This window comes from Nicotiana tomentosiformis, chromosome 11 (assembly GCF_000390325.3).
Source record: "Nicotiana tomentosiformis chromosome 11, ASM39032v3, whole genome shotgun sequence".
Taxonomy (NCBI): Eukaryota; Viridiplantae; Streptophyta; class Magnoliopsida; order Solanales; family Solanaceae; genus Nicotiana; species Nicotiana tomentosiformis.
Genome location: NC_090822.1, coordinates 126174051 through 126194698, shown reverse-complemented (window position 1 = coordinate 126194698; position 20648 = coordinate 126174051). Strand labels below are relative to the sequence as shown.

General features: G+C 33.9%; 4 protein-coding genes across 4 annotated transcripts; 3 read left to right on the top strand and 1 right to left on the bottom strand.

Annotated features, from left to right (window-relative positions):
- The first annotated feature begins 4597 nt into the window (after positions 1 to 4597).
- On the top strand, positions 4598 to 7577 carry LOC104085679 (feruloyl CoA ortho-hydroxylase F6H1-3-like). Its single transcript, XM_009589770.4, has 2 exons — positions 4598 to 5161; positions 6947 to 7577. Exons 1-2 carry the CDS (start codon positions 4656 to 4658, stop codon positions 7521 to 7523), a joined length of 1083 nt encoding a protein of 360 aa, XP_009588065.1. The 5' UTR covers positions 4598 to 4655; the 3' UTR covers positions 7524 to 7577.
- A 2549-nt stretch (positions 7578 to 10126) lies between these two features.
- Positions 10127 to 10588, top strand: LOC104085681 (feruloyl CoA ortho-hydroxylase F6H1-3-like). The gene has a single exon (XM_009589773.4). The coding sequence runs from the start codon at positions 10127 to 10129 to the stop codon at positions 10586 to 10588; it is 462 nt and encodes a 153-aa protein (XP_009588068.2).
- A 2924-nt stretch (positions 10589 to 13512) lies between these two features.
- On the top strand, positions 13513 to 14671 carry LOC138902131 (uncharacterized). The gene is made up of 4 exons (XM_070189950.1): positions 13513 to 13791; positions 13865 to 14172; positions 14257 to 14449; positions 14540 to 14671. The coding sequence occupies exons 1-4, from the start codon at positions 13513 to 13515 to the stop codon at positions 14669 to 14671; spliced, it is 912 nt and encodes a 303-aa protein (XP_070046051.1).
- A 2897-nt stretch (positions 14672 to 17568) lies between these two features.
- LOC104085682 (probable polyamine transporter At3g13620) lies at positions 17569 to 19173 on the bottom strand. The gene has a single exon (XM_009589774.4). It carries the CDS (start codon positions 19019 to 19021, stop codon positions 17636 to 17638), a length of 1386 nt encoding a protein of 461 aa, XP_009588069.2. The 5' UTR covers positions 19022 to 19173; the 3' UTR covers positions 17569 to 17635.
- Between the last annotated feature and the right edge of the window lie 1475 nt (positions 19174 to 20648).

Sequence of the window (20648 nt, the reverse complement as noted above, 5' to 3'; positions counted from 1 at the left end):
CCATCATTACTTAAATTACACATAGAATAGTGTAACAATAACTCCATTAGTGATACACATTGTTCACTTCAGGCCTAATTAACCCTAATAATTTTAAAACACATCATTAAAGTCTATGATCATGCTTTCTTAAATTCACAATATATCTCTCGTGTTTTGTCAATATAAATTTTGCTTATTATATTTCAATAATATTTAGACAGCTATTTGTCCACTATAAACCCATTTTTTTGAACTTCTAAGATAAGGAATTATTAGTATATAAAAAGAAATTTATATTTATATTTATCCTGCCGTTGAATATTCCACGTTGAAGTAGACTTTTGATTGTTCGATAAAAAGAGAGAAAAAGACCAATAATCAAGCAAAATTACATTAGTGAAAGTGGTAAAGCCTACACAATAATCAGACAAATTTTCCACGTTGAACAAGATATTGGAATCTTTCCTATATGATTATTTGATAGGTACAATGTATATAATTTGCTAAATGTGACCTAACTCCAATGGTTAAACTTTCAAATGTAAAGTCCGCGGCAATATCATTATAATAGTAATATTGTTTAATTGCAGTCGATTTTCAGTTTTTTTCTTCTTCTTATTTCTCACCCAGTATATGATATTCGCATTGGGACTCGACTAATTAGCACTTACAGAAATAAGTCTAGTATTCCTCCTCCTTTTATTTTTGCAGACATGGTTTCCACCTTATGCTGGTTAAAATGGCGATGCTAAGCATTAATGAGATGCACGACTTTATAAATAGTTAACTTTATTATTAATTAATGACTTTAAAAGTCGGTCTTAATTAATAATTAAGTTTAACAACCTTGCTTGCTAAATGCTAACCTTGGTTAAAAACTAACCGCTTACATTTAATATTGTCTCACTAGTACTTCCTCTCGTTCATTTTATGTGGCGGTATTTAATTAATTGATTATAGAGCTTAAGAAGAAAGAAGATTTTTGGCATATATCAAAAGTGACTTTGGACTTGTCGTAACATGTCATGATATTTCTATAGCTATAAAGGTATGTTATTAAGGATAAACTAAATAATTTAAAGTTAAAAAAAATCAGATAGAGTTGAGCATATATACATAACATATATCAACTACGTATTCCCCTTCTAGCTTTCACTTAGGACATTAATGGCGGTTTTTGTTTCAATATTTATCTTTTATGCTTTAATTAGTTAGCATTATTTTGCCTTTCCAGATGGCTTTGTTAAACAGTACAAAAGTCGTCATTTCGTCCCAATTAATTATGTGAAGATATTCGGATTTTGAGAGTAACGAATTACTTTTTTACAGTAATTTTTTCATATGCTTTTTAAATATATTAAGCTATAAACTATTATGAGTTATAGTACTTTTTATGTAGTTTTTAAATATATAAATTTTATTTTGAAAAACTTAAAAATTTATGTCCAAATATAAGGTTTAAAATTAAGAAATTTGAGTCTCAAAAAGTAAAAAAGTGTAGCATAAATTGAGGCAGGCATAGTTTTACATTCTTCTTTCTTTTCCATCTCTGTGAGATACAAAACTAAATCAGATTTTTTTTAAAAAAACAAACTTCATTCTTTTAATATAAATTAAATATATTAAAAATTATTCAACAAATATAAAAGCATTCACCCCTAAAATCATTATATATTAGAAAGATATCCTAAAAATAATAAGAAATATGTATACATTAATATCCTAAGTATTAGGTTTAACGGTTATTTTGGTATATACTATATTTTGTTAATGGTATTCTTGATAAGAAGAAAAGTCAAAACTGCTTCTGCTTCTGCTTTTGGGAAAAAACTATTTTTTTCTGCTTTTCAGAAACTACTTCTGCTTCTTCCCAAAAGTATTTTTTCTCCCAAAAAAGCTTGATCGAACACCTCAAGTTAGGAAAAAAAAATACTTTTGAAAAAAAAAAGTATTTCTAATCTCTTGAGAAGCTTGGCCAAGCGCCTGGGTACGGCAATTGAGGTTGCTCCTGCTATAATTCAAGGGCCCATCAGCAGAAATGTCTCGAGGAGTAGTTAAACGGGCAGGAGATAATAACAGAATAATAGTCTCAATGGGACATCACCACTATGTATTGTAACTACTTAAGTTTTCAATGAATTTCGTCCTTCAACCAAAAAAAAAAAAAAAAAGTGCCCTTGGGCTTTTGTGTATAACATGTCATGACATTTCTATAGCTATAAATATATATTATTAAGGATAAAATAAATAGTTTTAAAAAAATTTAGATAGAGTTGAGCATATATAAATAACATGTATCAACTAGGTATGTCCCTTCTTGCTTTCACTTAGGGCATCTTCAACCCTTGCACCATATTTGTACACCAAAATGGTACAAATTAACTTCAACCTATTACACTATTTTTTACACCAAAAAAGAATATTCCTTTTATATTCTTCATTCTCTTCTATATTATTTTATTTTATTTTATTTAAATTTATTTTTTTTATTTTATAAAACAAATCCTTTCTTCTTTTTTTTTTCTTTTTTTTTTTTTACATATTCATCCCATATAATTCATATTTCTTTCTTATATAACCACTTAATATAAGTTGCTATTGTATTAAATATTTATGTTTATGTTATTTAATGAACATTGTGTTATTTATTAACAACATATTATATTTTAGATTTGCACTTTTCATTTTTTTGATGGTTATGTATTTTTATACAATTAGAACTTATAATGAAATTAACTTATAATTTTATTTAAAAATAAAATATACCAAAATTAATTTATAAAAATTATATACCAAAAGTAAAATATAAAATTAATATTATAAAGATATTACATAAAAAGTATAAGTAATTATAAAATTTATAATATGTTAAATTAAAAGTGTTATGTAATAAAAGATAATAATAAAATATTGATAAATAGTAATGGTGTTGATGAATAGTGTTACACCAAATTTGGTATGGTGTAAGAAATAGTATTGGATTGGAGCACCAAAATACCAAATCTTACACTAAAATAGTGTTTGGCTTCAAAAATAGCGTTGGGTTGGAGATGGTCTTTGGACATTAATGGCGGCTTTTGTTTCAATATTTATCTTTTCTGCTTTAATTAGTTAGCATTATTTTGCTTCCCTGAAAGCTTTGTTAAACAATAAAAAATTATAACAGATTAATTAATATGGTAAAAATTAGAAATTAGTAATTAGTCATTCTTTAATGTATATATTGAAGATATTTGTAAAAGTTTAAGTTATACCCACTGTTAGTGTAAGGAATTTTTACACCATTATGTATCCTTTATTTGTTAGAGCAGTAAATATGTCTTATTTTTAATATTTTAAATCCCACAATTAAAGGTAGCTTATCTTAGATATTTGCGTAAAGAATATTTTACACTAACAATATATATAACTTAAATGTTTTACTCCCTCCGGTCCACAATAAGTGACCAATTTATTTTGGACACACCCATTAAGGAAATACAAAATTTTAGACAAAAATAGTTAGTGTGACTAAACTACCCTTAATTAAATATTGCATCATAGTTAATGTGAGAAGTAAAAAAACTTTTTATGGATACGTACATAAGGGTAATTTTGGAAAAATAAATTGAATTTTTTCTTGATTATATAAATGGATATTTATTTTGGACCAAAATAAAAAAATAAATTGGTCACTTATTATGGACCAAAAGGAGTATTAGAATATGTCAAGGGTGAATCCAACGGTTTAGTATTTCGAGAAAGTCATTTGAAAGTCCTTTTGGTTATATTGGAGAAAACACGGTTTGGGTTTGGCAGAAATTTAAATATTTATGAGAAACTTTATTTCGTTTTTCTTAAATCTGATTTAATTGCGTATCTCACAGAGATGGAGAAGAAAGAAGAATGTAAGACATGCCGGTTAACTGCTTCTACAATGGTTCATATCACACGCCTTTTAACTCTCCAAATTAAATAAGTACTACTTTCATGAAAATGGGTAGAAATTAAATAAAAAAGGCTCACCAATTTTGTCTTAGACATGGGGTATTTTTGTAAATAGAATTAATATTTTCGGTTAGATAGATGGACAAAGGATATTTATAAAACCATTTAATAAATAATAGGAATATATATATATATATAGTTTATGCCCTTTTCCAAAAACTTTGACCTAATGAGCTACAAATTATAAGCATGGGGTATTATTATTTTTAGCCCACGCCATAAACTATTTATATCTGGTAGCTGAAAAAGTGTATAAAATTTATATAAATTTTATATATAACATACAAAATATACAAATTTTATATATTTTTCGGCTGTTATTTTTACAACGACTATATAGTGTCATTTTCTCCAAACTTAAAGTGCAATTAAACCTAATAACAACTTGATATTTGACTCATTACAAGGTTGAAACTTTTTTCTCCAAACGTGAGAAAATTGAACAACTAGTAAAACAGTAAAAACTTTGTACATATACCAATCACTTTAATTCGCCGCATGATTTAGCTGACCATACAATTTTTTGGTCTTCAAAGACTTTCATATCATGGTACGTATTAGCATCAAATTTTGGCCTATAAATACATGTAAATCTAAACGAATAAATCATCAAATTGCCAAACTTTGAATTACCCATACCATTTAAAAACCCTACTTTTTTTCTTGATTTACTCTTAAACCACAAAATGCCTACTACATTGTCCTCAAATGTTTCCAACAACATTACAGAATTTGTATTAAATGAAGGCAATGGAGTAAAGGGTTTATCAGAATTAGGACTTAAAACCCTACCAAAACAATATATTCAACCACTTCAAGAACGAATTACTACTAGTACAATTATCGTCGATGATTCTATTCCGATTATCGATATGTCCAATTGGGACGATAATAATCCTATAATTTGTGAAAAAATATGTGATGCAGCTGAAAAATGGGGATTTTTCCAGATTATAAATCATGGAATTCCCCTTGAAGTTCTTGACACTGTTAAGGCTGCGACTTATCGTTTTTTCAGACAGTCTGCGGAGGAGAAGAATAAGCATTCTAAGGAAAATTCAACAACAAATAACGTAAGATATGGAACAAGTTTTACTCCTCAAGCTGAAAAGGCTTTGGAATGGAAAGATTATCTTAGTCTTTTCTATGTTTCTGATGAGGAATCTGCTGCCCTTTGGCCTTCTGCTTGCAGGTTCGTATAAAATAACGTAGAATTTAAATTATATGTATTGATAGAGTAAAAATATATATTTACATATGAAGAATTTAAATTATATGCATTGATAGCGTAAAAGAAATATTTACACAGTTAGTTGGTCACTTGTAAGATAATTATATGTAAATTGATAATAAAATAACAAAATATTTACCATCGCATACATGTTAAACTCTATATACCGATAGTACAAAAATCTCAATTTGTATATATATAACAATTATACCGCTACCTTTGTTCTATATTATGTGACGATTTTTCTTCTTAATTAGTCCATTCCAGAAAAAATATACCCTAGTATTTAGAAACAACTTACTTTAAATTCTCATTTTAGTCTTAATGACTTGATTTTATAGTAAATAATATTAAATTATCAAATTATCTAACAAGAAATAACTTTATTCCGTTGGTTTTGTTGAGTCTTAAGTTAGAAGAGGTCAATTGATATCATTTCTTTTATTTTATTATATCCGTACAGTATTACTACATATATTTCATAAACTTTTCGGACAAAGCAGTGTCATGTGATACCATTTCGAAACAACTTACTTTGAATTCTTATTTTATCTTTAATAGCATTTTATAGAAATAAAAATATATTGCATGACATATTTAATACCACAAATAATTTTAGAAGTCTTTAATTACTTTTCTACATTTTGCGTAAAATTAGTAAAAACAGCACTAAGGTTTTTCATGTCCGACTATACGAATTTGTTTTCTCTTTATTCAGGTCTGCTTATTTACATACAGTATAAAGTCAGTACTTTGACTTGGACAAGTTGACTAGACTAACTGTACAAGTCATATTAGGCATCATTTGCATTGGAAAATTATCTTCTGCCTCCCCTCTAGTCAATAAAGTACTCGCATAATAACTTTACCAGCAATTGAGTACTCATGTTTAAATGAAAATCACTTTTCATACAAAGATAAAATGCTGCAGTTAATTTGAAGTTTCTTGAGGTTAAAGAAAAATATAAGGACCCGATTGTTGATAAATATTTTTTCTTTTTTTTTTTTCCGATTTTTTTCCCAAAACGTGTCTGTCCATAAATTTTGCAATTTTTTGGAGATTTTTCGAGAATGAGTTTTTCAAAAATCAAAAAGTTATTTTGACCACTTTTTTAAATTTTTCGTAAAAAAATTTTCCTCACTCACAAAACTATAATATTTTTTCGAGTGAATTGTATGTCCAAACCTAATTTCAAATTTTAAATATTATTTTTCAACGTAACTCCAAATACAATTTTTTTTCAAAATTCACAATTTTATGTCCAAACGACTACTAAGAAAAAGTAGAGTTGAAGATTTAAAAAGATACATTTATGTGATGGTGTTTGATTAGGCACAGAGTTTAAAAAAGAACGAAAAACTTTTAAAACTTCTAGTCTAAAATAGGTCATGCATATTTATATGTATATAAACCATCCCATTAAGGGTATAATAGAAAGTTTAAAATTAAATTATTTTTAAATATAAAAAGATATCATTCTTTTTAAAAGAATGGCAGCTCGGTGCACTAAACTCCCGCTATGCGCGGGATCCGGGGAAGGGCCGGACCACAAGGGTCTATTGTATGCAGCCTTACCCTGCATTTCTGCAAGAGGCTATTTGCACGGCTCGAACCCGTGACCTCCCTGGTCACATGTCAGCAACTTTACTAGTTACCCCAAGGCTCCCCTTCATATCATTCTTTTTAAGATGGGATTGAAAATTTATAATACATTGGCTTAATATAATGGTGTATTTTTCTTGCAGGGATGAAGCACTAGAATTCTTGAGAAACTCTGAAATTGTAATCAAGAAGCTTTTGAAGGCACTTATGAAAGGACTAAACATAAATGAGATAGATCAAACTAAAGAATCACTTCTAATGGGTTCAAAGAGAATTAATCTTAATTACTATCCTAAATGTCCTAATCCTGAATTAACAGTGGGAGTAGGTCGTCATTCTGATGTTTCAACACTAACCATTCTTCTTCAAGATAATATTGGAGGACTTTACGTGAAAAAATTGGACAGTAATTCTTGGGTTCATATCCCACCAATTGATGGAGCAATTGTGATTAATATTGGAGATGCTTTGCAAATTATGAGTAATGGAAAATACAAGAGTATTGAGCATCGAGTTATGGCTAACGGATGCAATAATAGGATTTCAGTGCCTATTTTTGTAAATCCTAAACCTAATGATTTGATTGGTCCTTTGCCAGAAGTGGTTAAGAATGGAGAGAAGGCAATTTATAAGCAAGTTTTATACTCAGATTATGTCAAGCATTTCTTTAGAAAAGCTCATGATGGGAAAGAAACTGTTGATTTTGCTAAGATTAATTAAAAAAAGATGGTTGTGTTGGAAAAATAACTAATATTTTTTTATACTAATTAAGCTAATGTTTTTCCTAATTCATTTGTCTTCTTGTAATGTGAAACTTTATTTTGTTTGTAATAAAAGTTTGATATGTATTGTATTTCAATTAATGTTGAATAATTGCACTTGGGATCAACTTCTTGTTGGAAAAGACCTACACATTATATTGGAATCAACTTGCATTTTTGAAGATTACTAAATAATTTTTTAATGCTTTTTTTTTCAATTACGTTCCTCGTAATTCACTTGCACCTATTGTGGACTTTTATTATGTTTCTCATAAGCCATAACAATGATTACTCAAATGGAAAAACAATTTAAGAGAGAAAGTTTGATATTAATCCAGTCTAATTTTGAATTCCTCAAAATATTAGTTCTCTATTCCCCACCACTTAAACAAGAATCAAATTCGCACATTTTCGAACTTCTAGTTTTTAGTTTAACAACTAAAATTCATTTTATTACCTTAGTTCGGTCCACGCATGTAATTAGAGTTTAAGTAATTTCAAGCTTATAAAATTGTGAAGTAAAACAGTATACCATTATTTTACCAATATTACTTAAAATTAGTCTAACATGCCTAGAATACGTATTTAGTTTTTATAAATGATTATTTAGGATGAAAAACATCCCCCACGTTCCTATAGTAAACATGCTAAAGGCCCGAGGCTGTGTCGTGGATTAGGTTTGGAAAATGACATTGTATAGTCACTATCAAAATAATAGTCATATATACATATATATATATATATTTGATACAAAAATTATATTAATTTTATATTTTTTTTGGCTACCGAATGTAAAATATGCACACTTTTTTTCCTTTCTCTTATCCTACACTTCCAGACTCCCTGACATCAATAATAATTACTCCGTCTGTTTTCAATTTAGATGACATATTTTTTTTATTAGTCTGTTTCAAAAAGAATGACACATTTATACAATTGAAAATAATTCACTTTTAAACACTTCATTTTACCATTTTACCCTTAATGAGAAGTTTTTATAACCATACAAATGTCATGGCTCAACAAAGCTTTTACTCCTTAAGCTTTTAAGACCACAAGTTTCAAAAGTCTTTTTTTCTTTTTGTAAACTCCGTGTCGAATTAAACTAACTCATCTAAATTGAAACGGAGGGAGTACATTTTTTATGTATGAGGATTCATCTTGAATTGACAACTTTTACACTAATTACAATCCTTCTTTGTCCGGGCTTGAGACCGATAGGCGGAATTACTCCCCCTCCCCCCACACCAAACAAAGAATTAAGAAACAGAACAAAAGATATATTTAATACGTTCTTTTTATTATCAAAATGCCCTACAACACGTGATTTGCTTGTATTCTGCGCATTTCTTGTCCGCAAGCAGAACAATGGTGCGATTCAAATTTCAAGCAATATCAAAACTGGCTATTCCTCTTCTCCACTTGTGCCTTTATTTAATATTTATTGGAATCACTCAATATATTCAATAGTATGTATTTCCCTTTACTTATTCCCTCGTGATGAGCATAATCTATTACTATATAGCATAAGATGGGCAAAAAAATGGCAGAGTGGCCACGTGTCTAGGAAACATCAGCAAGATGCAAGTTAATATTAAGAGTTTAAACTTTGTACAGTGACAGACTGACAGTGTATAAATATGTTGCGCAACAACACTTAACTTGATCTACAATAATAGGTAAGTCTTCATAAGAAATTTGCTATGGTAACTCGAAAAACAGGATAATAACTATAGTTGGTTAAACTATTAGTGCACAAAAAAAAAAAAAAAAAAAAAACTAGTGTAACCCCACAAGTGGGATCTGGGAAGGGTAGTGTATACGTAGACCTTACCCTTACCTTGAAGGTAGAGACAGGGGCGGATGTGGTATTCTGGGGACGGGTTCAACTGAACCCATAACTTTCGATAAGAAGGAAGAGTGACAGTCCTAAATGCCATGTAGCCTCCTACTTATAAGTGTGGTGCACGACACACCCATAAACAAGACTCTACTAGATACGACTTGTAGACTCCCTAGGACAGAACTGCTCTGATACCACTTTTGTCACGACCCAAACCGATGGGCCGCAATAGGCACCCGGTACCTTACTCAAACGAGTACCAACATAACGTATCTTTTCGTATCATACTATTATAAATAACTGAGCTGGAGAGCTGCCATGAGATAAGTAAAATACAACATGAAATACCAACTTATACATAAGACATATGGGCCTATAATACCAATGTGATCCATTATATACTTATAACGTAGGCTGACAAGGCCACACAAGTATCTGTATACATGACATCTAGCTACAAGCCTCTAAGAGTACATAAGATACGCCTCTAGGTAGAGAGGTTGTTTCCGATAGATCTTTAGCTCACAAAAGACACAAAGAAAAGCAGTAGCACCAACCAGTAACAACAACAAGACAGTAAGAAAACGAAGCGAAAGGAATAACAAGTAATACTAAAAAAAATCTAACAATAATAGAATACAATACTAACACTACACGTACAACTTAAATCCTACGTACATCAAAAACAATAAACAAATTCAAACCAACAATTATTTCTAATGGGTCCAAAGAGGATTAATCTTAATTACTATCCTAAATGTCCTAATCCTGAATTAACAGTGGGAGTAGGTCGTCATTCTGATGTTTCAACACTAACCATTCTTCTTCAAGATAATATTGGAGGACTTTACGTGAAAAAATTGGACAGTAATTCTTGGGTTCATATCCCACCAATTGATGGAGCAATTGTGATTAATATTAGAGATGCTTTGCAAATTATGAATAATGGAAAATACAAGAGTATTGAGCATCGAGTTATGGCTAATGGATGCAATAATAGGATTTCAGTGCCTATTTTTGTAAATCCTAAACCTAATGATTTGATTGGTCCTTTGCCAGAAGTGGTTAAGAATGGAGAGAAGGCAATTTACAAGCAAGTTTTGTACTCAGATTATGTCAAGCATTTCTTTAGAAAAGCTCATGATGGGAAAGTAACTGTTGATTTTTCTAAGATTAATTAAAAAAAGATGGTTGTGTTGGAAAAATAACTAATATTTTTTTATACTAATTAAGCTAATGTTTTTCCTAATTCATTTGTCTTCTTGTAATGTGAAACTTTATTTTGTTTGTAATAAAAGTTTGATATGTATTGTATTTCAATTAATGTTGAATAATTGCACCTGGGTTCAACTTCTTGTTGGAAAAGACCTACACATTATATTGGAATCAACTTGCATTTTTGAAGATTATTAAATAAATTTTTTATGTTTTTTTTTTTCCAATTACGTTCCTTGTAATTCACTTGCAGCTATTGTGGACTTTTGTTATGTTTCTCATAACAATGATTACTCAAATGGAAAAACAATTTAAGAGAGAAAGTTTGATATTAATCCAGTCTAATTTTGAATTCCTCAAAATGTTAGTTCTCCATTCCCCACCACTTAAACAAGAATCAAATTCGCGCATTTTCGAACTTCTAGTTTTTAGTTTAACAACTAAAATTCATTTTATTACCTTAGTTCGGTCCACGCATGTAATTAGAGTTTAAGTAATTTCAAGCTTATAAAATTGTGAAGTAAAATAGTATTGTTTACCCGAAAAATCGGATAACGTTAAATTTATGTATGGTTCTAAAGATACGTAATATCCTTTGATACAAAAATAACAATACGAGTATTCTGACAATGAGGATAGAAAATGATGAACAGAGAAATTGATGAGATCAAATAAATCAAGCACAAAGAGATATCTTTTTATATGAGGGAAAATCTGTCTATTGCAATCTTATCCTCTCTCTATAGCTTATAAGGATCCTCCCTTTTACAATAGAGGGTTATTGCTTTATCTATAATAAAATAATGCATTTAGTGGAAGACCCATGATGATTTGTCTCTTCCTTGATTTCTGCCGAGATTCTCTCCCATAATGTGGTTGCAACGGCTCTTGTCTGCGAGCTCGATTCTGGCTCGAGCTTGGTATTGGATCGAGCTCTCGGTCTTGGTTCGAGCTCGACTCTGCCTTAGGGGTATCGATATTCGGGGTGAGTGTTGGTCGGTCTAGGCATCTTCGATAATCTGAGCTTTACCTCGTAGTTCGATTGGGATACGAACTCGATAATGATACCGGGCTTATCATCGGTCGGTCTTGTAGCTCGAAGCTCGATGCCCTTACTTCGGACCTCGACCAAGCTTGTCATGCAGATACCCTTTGATTGAAACATCATCGTCTCGACCAGTCTGTACGACTGGGTCAAACGGTTTTAACCGTACACAGATAGTCCCCTCGTTTCTCGAAAAAGGATGTGGCGAGGAACGATATGATTTCTGAGCAACTCGATCAGATATATGCTGACGTTTACATCGGTCTCGGCCATGACGTATGCGATAACTGTCCCATCGGCTCGGTTTTACCGAGGCATTTAATGCATGTCTGACGGTGGTCGGCCGCAACTAATATTGAACCGTCATTGTTCCAATCTATAAATAGCCTTTCGTTCCACCATTCATCACTTTTACATCTTCAATCCTCCTAATTCTCTTCATCTTTTACTCTCTATTTCGTTGCTTTAGAGCCATCCACACCAGAGTTTTTGGTACCGTCAATTTTTCATTTTCCTTTGCATTCTTTCTTCTCGTATCTATGGCGAAAACTTCAAAAACCGTACCTCAGAAGGAGAAAGCTTCTTCTTCACGCCCGTCCGGCGATAAGACGCCGGTGGAGCCGTCCATTCACGACTATGTTCCCAGCCCGTGCACTCTGAAGACCGATTTTAAGGTAGAGAATCCTCCATCCGTTCCGGGTCGATGTGAGCATGTGTCGACGTATATGTACTCTATAATGAAGGGTCACCTCGAGGCCGTCAGGAAAGACTGTAATTGGGGTCCCGAGGTCGTGTTGCAAATTCCATCCCTCGATGAGAGCGTCATCACTTATGTGGAGGGGTTTTTAAGTGTTTACACTTACCCCTTCACGTTGGGACCTGTCGACCCGGTGATTATTGATTTCTACAAAAGGTACCAGGTCACCCTCGGTCAAATCCATCCCTCTTTTTGGCGTATAGTGATCTCACTTCGCTTCTTTTCTATCAAAGTCGGGGGGCTGAATTTTTCTTTGAATCACCTCATACGATTGTATCGGCCTCAGATCTTTCGAGGACTAATCAGACTTCATCGTCGGGCATCGAAGGCTTTGATGTCGAGTATTGATGAAGACAAGGATCGGGGTTGGATGTGTCGTTACCTTCGAGTGAGGACCCGCGACCTCATTCCGGAAGAAAAGATGTCGTTTCCCGAAGAATGGAATTTCGACCGTAAGTGATTCTTGCGTATATATATATATATATATATATATATATATATATATATATATATATATATATATATATATATATTTTATTTTATTTTATTTTTTAAAAAATGTCCTTCTCTGATATTCATCCGCCCTTTGGATGCCACAAGCGGTACCTGACCTCGAGGATTGGGTTCGGAAGTTAGCCTCGACTTCCTCTTACGCCGAACGCGCTTGGCGTGATTTGGCTAAAGGTAGATGAGAGGCCAAGAATCATGGCAAGGTTTTGCTTCTTGTTTCTTTCAAAGTATTCTTTGTGTTTTATTTGTTACCGATTTTCTTTCATGTAGGCGTAACCAAGGATGCCTCTTTGAGGCCTTCGAGCGGTGAAGAAGGAACCAAGTCGCCGGTCCCGCAACTGGGGAAAGACAAGAAGAGAAAAGCTTCATCTCGGCCAGAAGACCCCGAGCCCAAAACTCGGAGGGTGAGGAGAAAAGAAATTGCCCTTTCGATTGACTCGGTCCAACGACTGAGAGAAGAAGAAGAAGAAGAAGAAGAAGAAGAAGAAGAAGAAGAAGAAGAAGAAGAAGAAGATAACGCCTCGGCTTTGGTGATCTGATCTGCGAAAGCTATCGAGGTTGCTAGAGCTCTCGAGCCAATGGCGGTTGTGCCAGTCGGGGTCGGTCCTGAAGTTCAGAGTCTTGATCGGAGCACCCCAAGTGATTTGCTCGAGGCTATGAAGATGGGTCATTCGCCTTGTCTTCTAGCATTTTCTGAGGAGGCGTTAAAGGAGGCTCGAAAATTGAAGACCCCCGATATAGGCGGAGGCTCTAGTGTAGGAGGCCCTTTTAGGGATTGCTTTACTAGAGTCGATGATGCTTCCGATATCGGTGACGCTTCTCTTCTACTAGAGGAGGCCCAACGTTTCATTACTCGGGTAATCGATTTTTCTACACTTGGTTTCTTTGTTCTTTTCCATACTTGACTAGTGTTTTTTCCTTACTGTGCAGGCCATTAATAGGTTTCGAGTCGACCTTAGCCAATGTAAGGCCGAGCTTCGGAAGGTCTCGGGCGATAGAGACGCTCTGCAACTTCTTTGCAACCAAAAGGACGAGGCTATAAAGGACCTCCAAGTGGATTTGGCTAAGGCTCGTGAAGAAGAGGCAGAACTTGATAAGCAGGTGAGCCTCGTTTTGTTAAAGTATGGGCCTGACTCGACTGTGGAAGTTAACCCTTCGTTGTCTCAGCTACAACAAAAGGTTGAAAAGATCGGTCTGCTTCGAGAAGAAGTTGATCAAATCAAAGCTGAATGCAATCGGTGGAAGGAAACTCTCGACCGCCTGGCTGCGGAAAAAGAAACCATTTTGACCAAACTATTATCGGCCGATGTTCAACTTTGAAGCGCCAAGCAAAAGGGGTCGGCTCAAGCTAAGAAGATCGAGGAGCTTGAAATACGGCTTGCTGAGGCTAAGGCGGAGGTTGAGTCGTCGAAAATCTTGGCGGATAAGTCCATTGCCGTGTATCGGGCTGATGCCGAGGCCGCTCAGATGGAGGCCCGGGAGGCGGAGGACACTGCCGATGCTCGAGCTCATTGGGTTGCCGAGCTTGCTAAGTGTAGGTCTCGGAGGGAGACCCTCGAGGAGATACACGCTCGAGGTTTCGACCTTACTGAAGAGATAAAAAAGGCTAAAGAGCTCGAAGCTAAAGCTGAAGCCTTGGCTTCCGATGACAATGATGGCGGCAGTAAGAGCGGATCTGAGGATGGGGAAGATCTCGACAGTGGAGCAAAGGCCCCAGAGGGTGACCAGGAAGCTTAGTTTTTAAATTTTTTACGTTTGTAGTCAATCACGTAGGTAATCTTGTATATATATAACAAGGTCGATTTGTTTTTGTTTTGTGAAGACTTTAATCAAATGTTGACTTCGTAGTCTCTATGATCGATCGATTGTTTTTTCAGACTTGAAGTGATGTAGCCTTTTAGGCTTGCTAGTTGAGTCAATGATTCAATCTTTGAATAAATATAGCTAGTAGGTGTAATGGTTGAGTGTTTGCTCAAACTTAAAGTAAAAGTAGCTTATAGGCTTGTTAGCCGTTGAATGTTTCGAACTTGAAGCGATGCAGCCCGTAGGCCTAATAGTTGAGTGAATGTTTCGAACTCGAAATAATGTAGCCCGTAGGCGTAATGGTCGAATGAGTGCTCGCTCGAACTCGAAATGAAAGTAGCCCGTAGGCTTAATAGTCAAGTGAGTGTTTCGAACTCGAGATAAAGTAGCCCATAGGCTTAATAGTCAAGTGAGTGTTTCGAACTCGAGATAAAGTAGCCCGTAGGCGTAATTGTTGAGTGAGTGCTCGCTCGAACTCAAAATGAAAGAAACTCGTAGGCTTAATAGTCGAGTGAATGTTACGAACTCGAGATAAAGTAGCCCGTAGGCATAATGGTCGAGTGAGTGCTCGCTCGAATTCGAAATGGAAGAAGCCCGTAGGCTTAATAGTCGAGTGAATGTTTCGAACTCGAGATAAAGTAGCCCGTAGGCATAATGGTCGAGTGAATGCTCGCTCGAACTCGAAATGGAAGAAGCCCATAGGCTTAATAGTCAAGCGAATATTTCGAACTCGAGATAAAGTAGCCCGTAGGCGTAATGGTCGAGCGAGTACTCGCTCGAACTCGAAATGGAAGAAGCCTGTAGGCTTAATAGTCGAGTGAATGTTTCGAACTCGTGATAAAGTAGCCCGTAGGCGTAATGGTTGAGTTTTTCTTAACTCTGATTGCATAATAAATCTCAATTCATTATACATTTGTTCATGTTTTCGGGCCAGTCTACATGATCATGGTTCGTTTTGACCATTTGGCTCTTACGAGTTTTCCTATTGGAACCCTGTTGTTGTAAAATGACTTTCTTGCATCTGAATTCGATGTATGTGAGGGCCTAATGACCCCCCAGTATTCGAGGTCGATCGAATGAAGTCCTCGGATACTGTTGAAAGTGCAGCACGATCAATAGTTGCCTCATTAAAAACCTTGCCGAAAAATCCATTTGGGATAAAATCGGTCTAAGGGAAAAAGAGTGCAACAACGTGTTTCCAAGCGGAAGGTCCATCTTAGCTCTTGTTCAGACTTTGGCAGGGGTCAGTTAAAGGAATATGGAAGGGTCATGCCTTAGCAGTAGTACCGTTTTAGATGTGATACATTCCAATTACTTGATAGTTGTTTGCTGTTTATAATGCCGAGCCTGTACGATCCCTTTCCGACGTTCTCGAGCACCTGATATGGTCCTTCCCAATTTGGTCCTAGTTTTCCTTCGTTCGGATTTCGAGTATTGACGGTGACTTTTCTTAACACTAAGTCCCCGGTCTTAAAATGCCGGAGCTTGATTCTTCGATTATAATATCTTTCGATTCGTTACTTTTGGGCGGCCAATTAGACGAGAGCAGCTTCTCGTCCTTCGTCTGATAATTCAAGGCTGGTATTCATAGCCTTGTTATTTGATTCTTCCGTCATGAATCGAAATCTGGGACTAGGTTCACCGATTTCGACTGGTATCAATGCTTCGGAACCATATACTAAGGAGAATGGGGTCGCCCCCGTACTGGATTTTGATGTTGTTCGGTATGCCCAAAGGACTTCGGGCAGGATTTCTCTCCATTTTCCTTTAGCGTCGTTCAACCTCTTCTTCAGGCTTTGGAGAATAGTTCTGTTCATTGATTCGGCATGTCCGTTCCCACTGGGGTGGTATTTTGTTGATAGTATCCTTCTTATTTTGTAATCTTCGAAGAATTTTGTTACTTTGCTGCCAATAAATTGCTTCCCATTGTCACATACTATTTCGGCGGGTATCCCGAACCGGCATATGATATGATCCCAAATGAAGTCTATAACTTCTTTCTCTCTTATTTTCTCGAACGCCTGCGCTTCAACCCATTTAAAAAAATAGTCAGTCATAAATAAAATGAATTTGGCTTTACCTGGGGTCAATGGCAGAGGGCCGGCGATGTCCATTCCCCATTTCATGAACGGCCATGGGGATAGGACTGAGTGAAGTTGCTCTCCGGGCTGATGGATCATTGAAGCAAACCTTTGACATTTGTCACATTTACGAACGAATTCTTTCGTATCTTTGCCCATATCGGTCCAATAAATATGTTGCGCAACAACACTTAACTTGATCTACAATAATAGGTAAGTCTTCATAAGAAATTTGCTATGGTAACTCGAAAAACAGGATAATAACTATAGTTGGTTAAACTATTAGTGCACAAAAAAAAAAAAAAAACCTAGTGTAACCCCACAAGTGGGGTCTGGGGAGGGTAGCGTATACGTAGACCTTACCCCTACCTTGAAGGTAGAGACAGAGGCGGATGCAGTGTTCTGGGGACGGGTTCAACTGAACCCATAACTTTCGACGTGGAATAAAAATTTGTATATAAAAATTTATTAAAATTGCAAAAATAGTAGATATGAACTCATAACTTTAAAAATATAATGGGTTCCATGCTAAAAACCGTAAAAGTTGAACGCATAGGGTTTAAATCCTGGATACGCCTCTAGGTAGAGAGGTTGTTTCCGATAGATATTTGGCTCACGAAAGACGCAAAGAAAAGCAGTAGCACCAAGCAGTAACAACAACAAGACAGTAAGAAAACGAAACGAAAGGAATAACAAGTAATACTAAAAAAAATCTAACAATAATAGAATACAATACTAACACTACACGTATAACTTAAATCCTACATACATCAAAAACAATAAACAAATTCAAACCAACAATTATTTCCAATTTAAATTACAAATCCTCATCATCAACCTTGTCTTGAGCACTTTCAAAACCAAACCACATTCTGGTTTTACAAAACTCCATGAAAAAGTACCAAGCAATGGCAAAAACAGTGAGAAATGCACTGACTATATACACAGTCCTATGAGCAACAACCATAACATAAACCAGAAAACAAGAAGGAACAAAACACATAACCAATAGTCCTGGTATTGACAATGGCACTTGATATGGTCTCTTAGCATTAGGCATTTTCCTTCTCAACCACAAAAACGACGCGAATTCGAGCAACATCCCAAGACTATACAAGAAATTAACAGATGATACAATGTCTGCAAATGTCAAGTATGACACAACCAATGCTACTAATGTTGGTACACAAATTCCAATCCAAGGTGTGTTAAACCATTCCGATCTTACACCGAAAACTCGAGGCAACAACCCCATTTCAGCCATTCCAAGAATTTGGTAAGCACAACTACTCAATTGAGCCTCATATAAACCAATAACTGACAACACAATTCCAAGTTCCATCCAATATTTCAACCAATTCCCAGCAATCATAGCAGCCAAATTGGCAAAATAACCATCAGTCCATTTACCTTGTTCCAATGGCACAGCTCCAGTAGTGCCCAAAAGGGGTAACACATAACTAAAACATGTAACAATTCCAGCTGAAAAAAGGGCTTTAGGAAATGTCTTTTGAGGTTGTTCAACTTCACCAGCTAAAGTACTAGCATTATCCCAAAAATTCAAGTTCCAAAAAAGGGTATTAAAGAACAAGTTCCAATCTTTTTTAACACCCTTTTGGCCTAAACTTAACCATCTACTAGGATCAATCTTGGGAATTGAAAATAAGGTAATTAACCAAAATGGACAAAGGGAAAGTACACCTAGTACAACAGCAGTGTAACCAACTATAGACAAACCTAAATAATTCAAGAATGACAAGAACATAGTGATCAAGAAAATAGCAATATACCTAGGAAAACCAGAAGAAAGAATAGGAAAAACCAACTTAATATAATCTAAGCAAAGAACTGGATAAGAAGCTAAGTTACAAACAGCACTAAGTAATTTCCAAGAGCCCATTAAAGAACCCCAAAATGGGCCAAAGGCTTTATCAGCCCAAATGACAAATCCACCATTACCTGGGAAAGTAGTGGCAAGTTCAGCTGTAACAAGAGCTTCAGGTACACTCCAAATAAATGGGAAGATTAAAAATCCAAGAATTGCTAGTAAAGGACCAGCTGCACCAATTGCTGCTTCTGCACCATAATACCCACCAGAAACCTCAAAAAAGATTATGAATATAAGTGGGATTAGAGCTAATTTCATGGATTTTTTTTGTGGGGGTGGGGGTTGGGGTTTTGGGGGTGTTGGGTTGTTCTTCATCTTCAAGAAGGGATTGAGATGAAGAAGAGATTTGAGGAGGTGTCATTCTGAGTTGTTGCAATGGAAGAGAGAGATTTTTTTGCCTTTTTCTCTTTCCAAAGATGGGAATTTGAAGGTTGTATAGTGAAGATTTGGTGGAAGAGAAGATTGTTTTATATCTAGATTTAGATGCAATTTGAATACTATATTATTGTGGGGTCTAATTTTGACATTTTCATTGCTATATGGATTGTGATCCTAAAACTCCTCATGCTAGCTTTTTGTTCTAACTTTTGGTCAAATGAAAAAAAATATTCACTCTTATTTGTTCATTATATTAAATATAGATTTTGATTTTATTTATTCATATTCGCAAATCAAGAAAAATATTAATTTATTTTATTTTATCCTTATTATTAACTATTAATTTTTCAAATTTTTTTCTATTCTCTCCGATCCACTTTAAGTGATTTTTTAGCTTTTTTTTGTGATCCACGATATTTAATTCTTTTCATATATCAAGAGCGAATTAACTTCTTCTTTTCAAAGTTGTCCTTGGAGTAAAGAACTTAGGAGTAGTTTGTTATATTTTCAAAGCAAATTAAGGTTAACATTTTCAATTTCATTATTAATTAATGCTAAAATATGAATTTTTTAATATGTGCGAAAAATGCCAAATATTACTTAAAGTGGACCGGAGGGAGTAATATTTTTTGAAATATTTTCATTGTTATGGATAAAGCAATAAAATACATATTTTTTTTTTAAAAAAAAAAAAAGGTAAAGTCAAAAGTGAACAACTAAAAATGAACCGAAGGAATACAATATTTTTATGTAATGTGAATCTGAATCATATCAAATTAGCAACTTCTAGTACATATCAAGAGGATATTATTTTGGTCATGTCCTTGAAAAAATAAGCTGCTTGAAAGTCATTTGAGATTTACTTAGACGTAGGTATAATCAGTGTCCAACTCGAGATGAAATACATCTCGTTTTACTAAAGTTTATGCAAATAAAAAAATCAAATATTTTGCAATAAGACGTCAAATGAGAAGTAAAACTTAATCTCTAGGCATATAATACAAAAATATCAATTATTTAAAAAGAATTGGTAGATTTATAATTAATAAAGAAAAAATTAATTTATATTTTTGACGAATTCAAATGAAAATGTACAATAGAAAAACGTTTCAAGAAAAAGTTTTAGGAGTAAGAAAAAAAGATATATATATATATATATATATATATATATATATATATATATATATATATATATATATATATATATATATATATATGTGTGTGTGTGTGTGTGTGTGTGTGTGTTAAAAAGACATAATTAACAGAAGTATTAAGACAAGTAACGTCATAATAACAAATAAAATATTACTAAATATAGTAGATTATGTAATAAAGAAAACTGAGGAACTGAAAAGTTATTCGATGACTATATGAATCTTTTTTTAATTTTATCTGATTTTCTTATTGGTCAAGTTTCATTGGATAAGAAAAAGAAAATTAAAATTTAATTCAAGCAATATGAAATAATATCGTCAAACAAATTAGATCACACAACATGATTTATATTCTCCGCGCATCGCGCGGGTGAAAAACTAGTATATTATTAAAAGGAGAGGAAAAAACT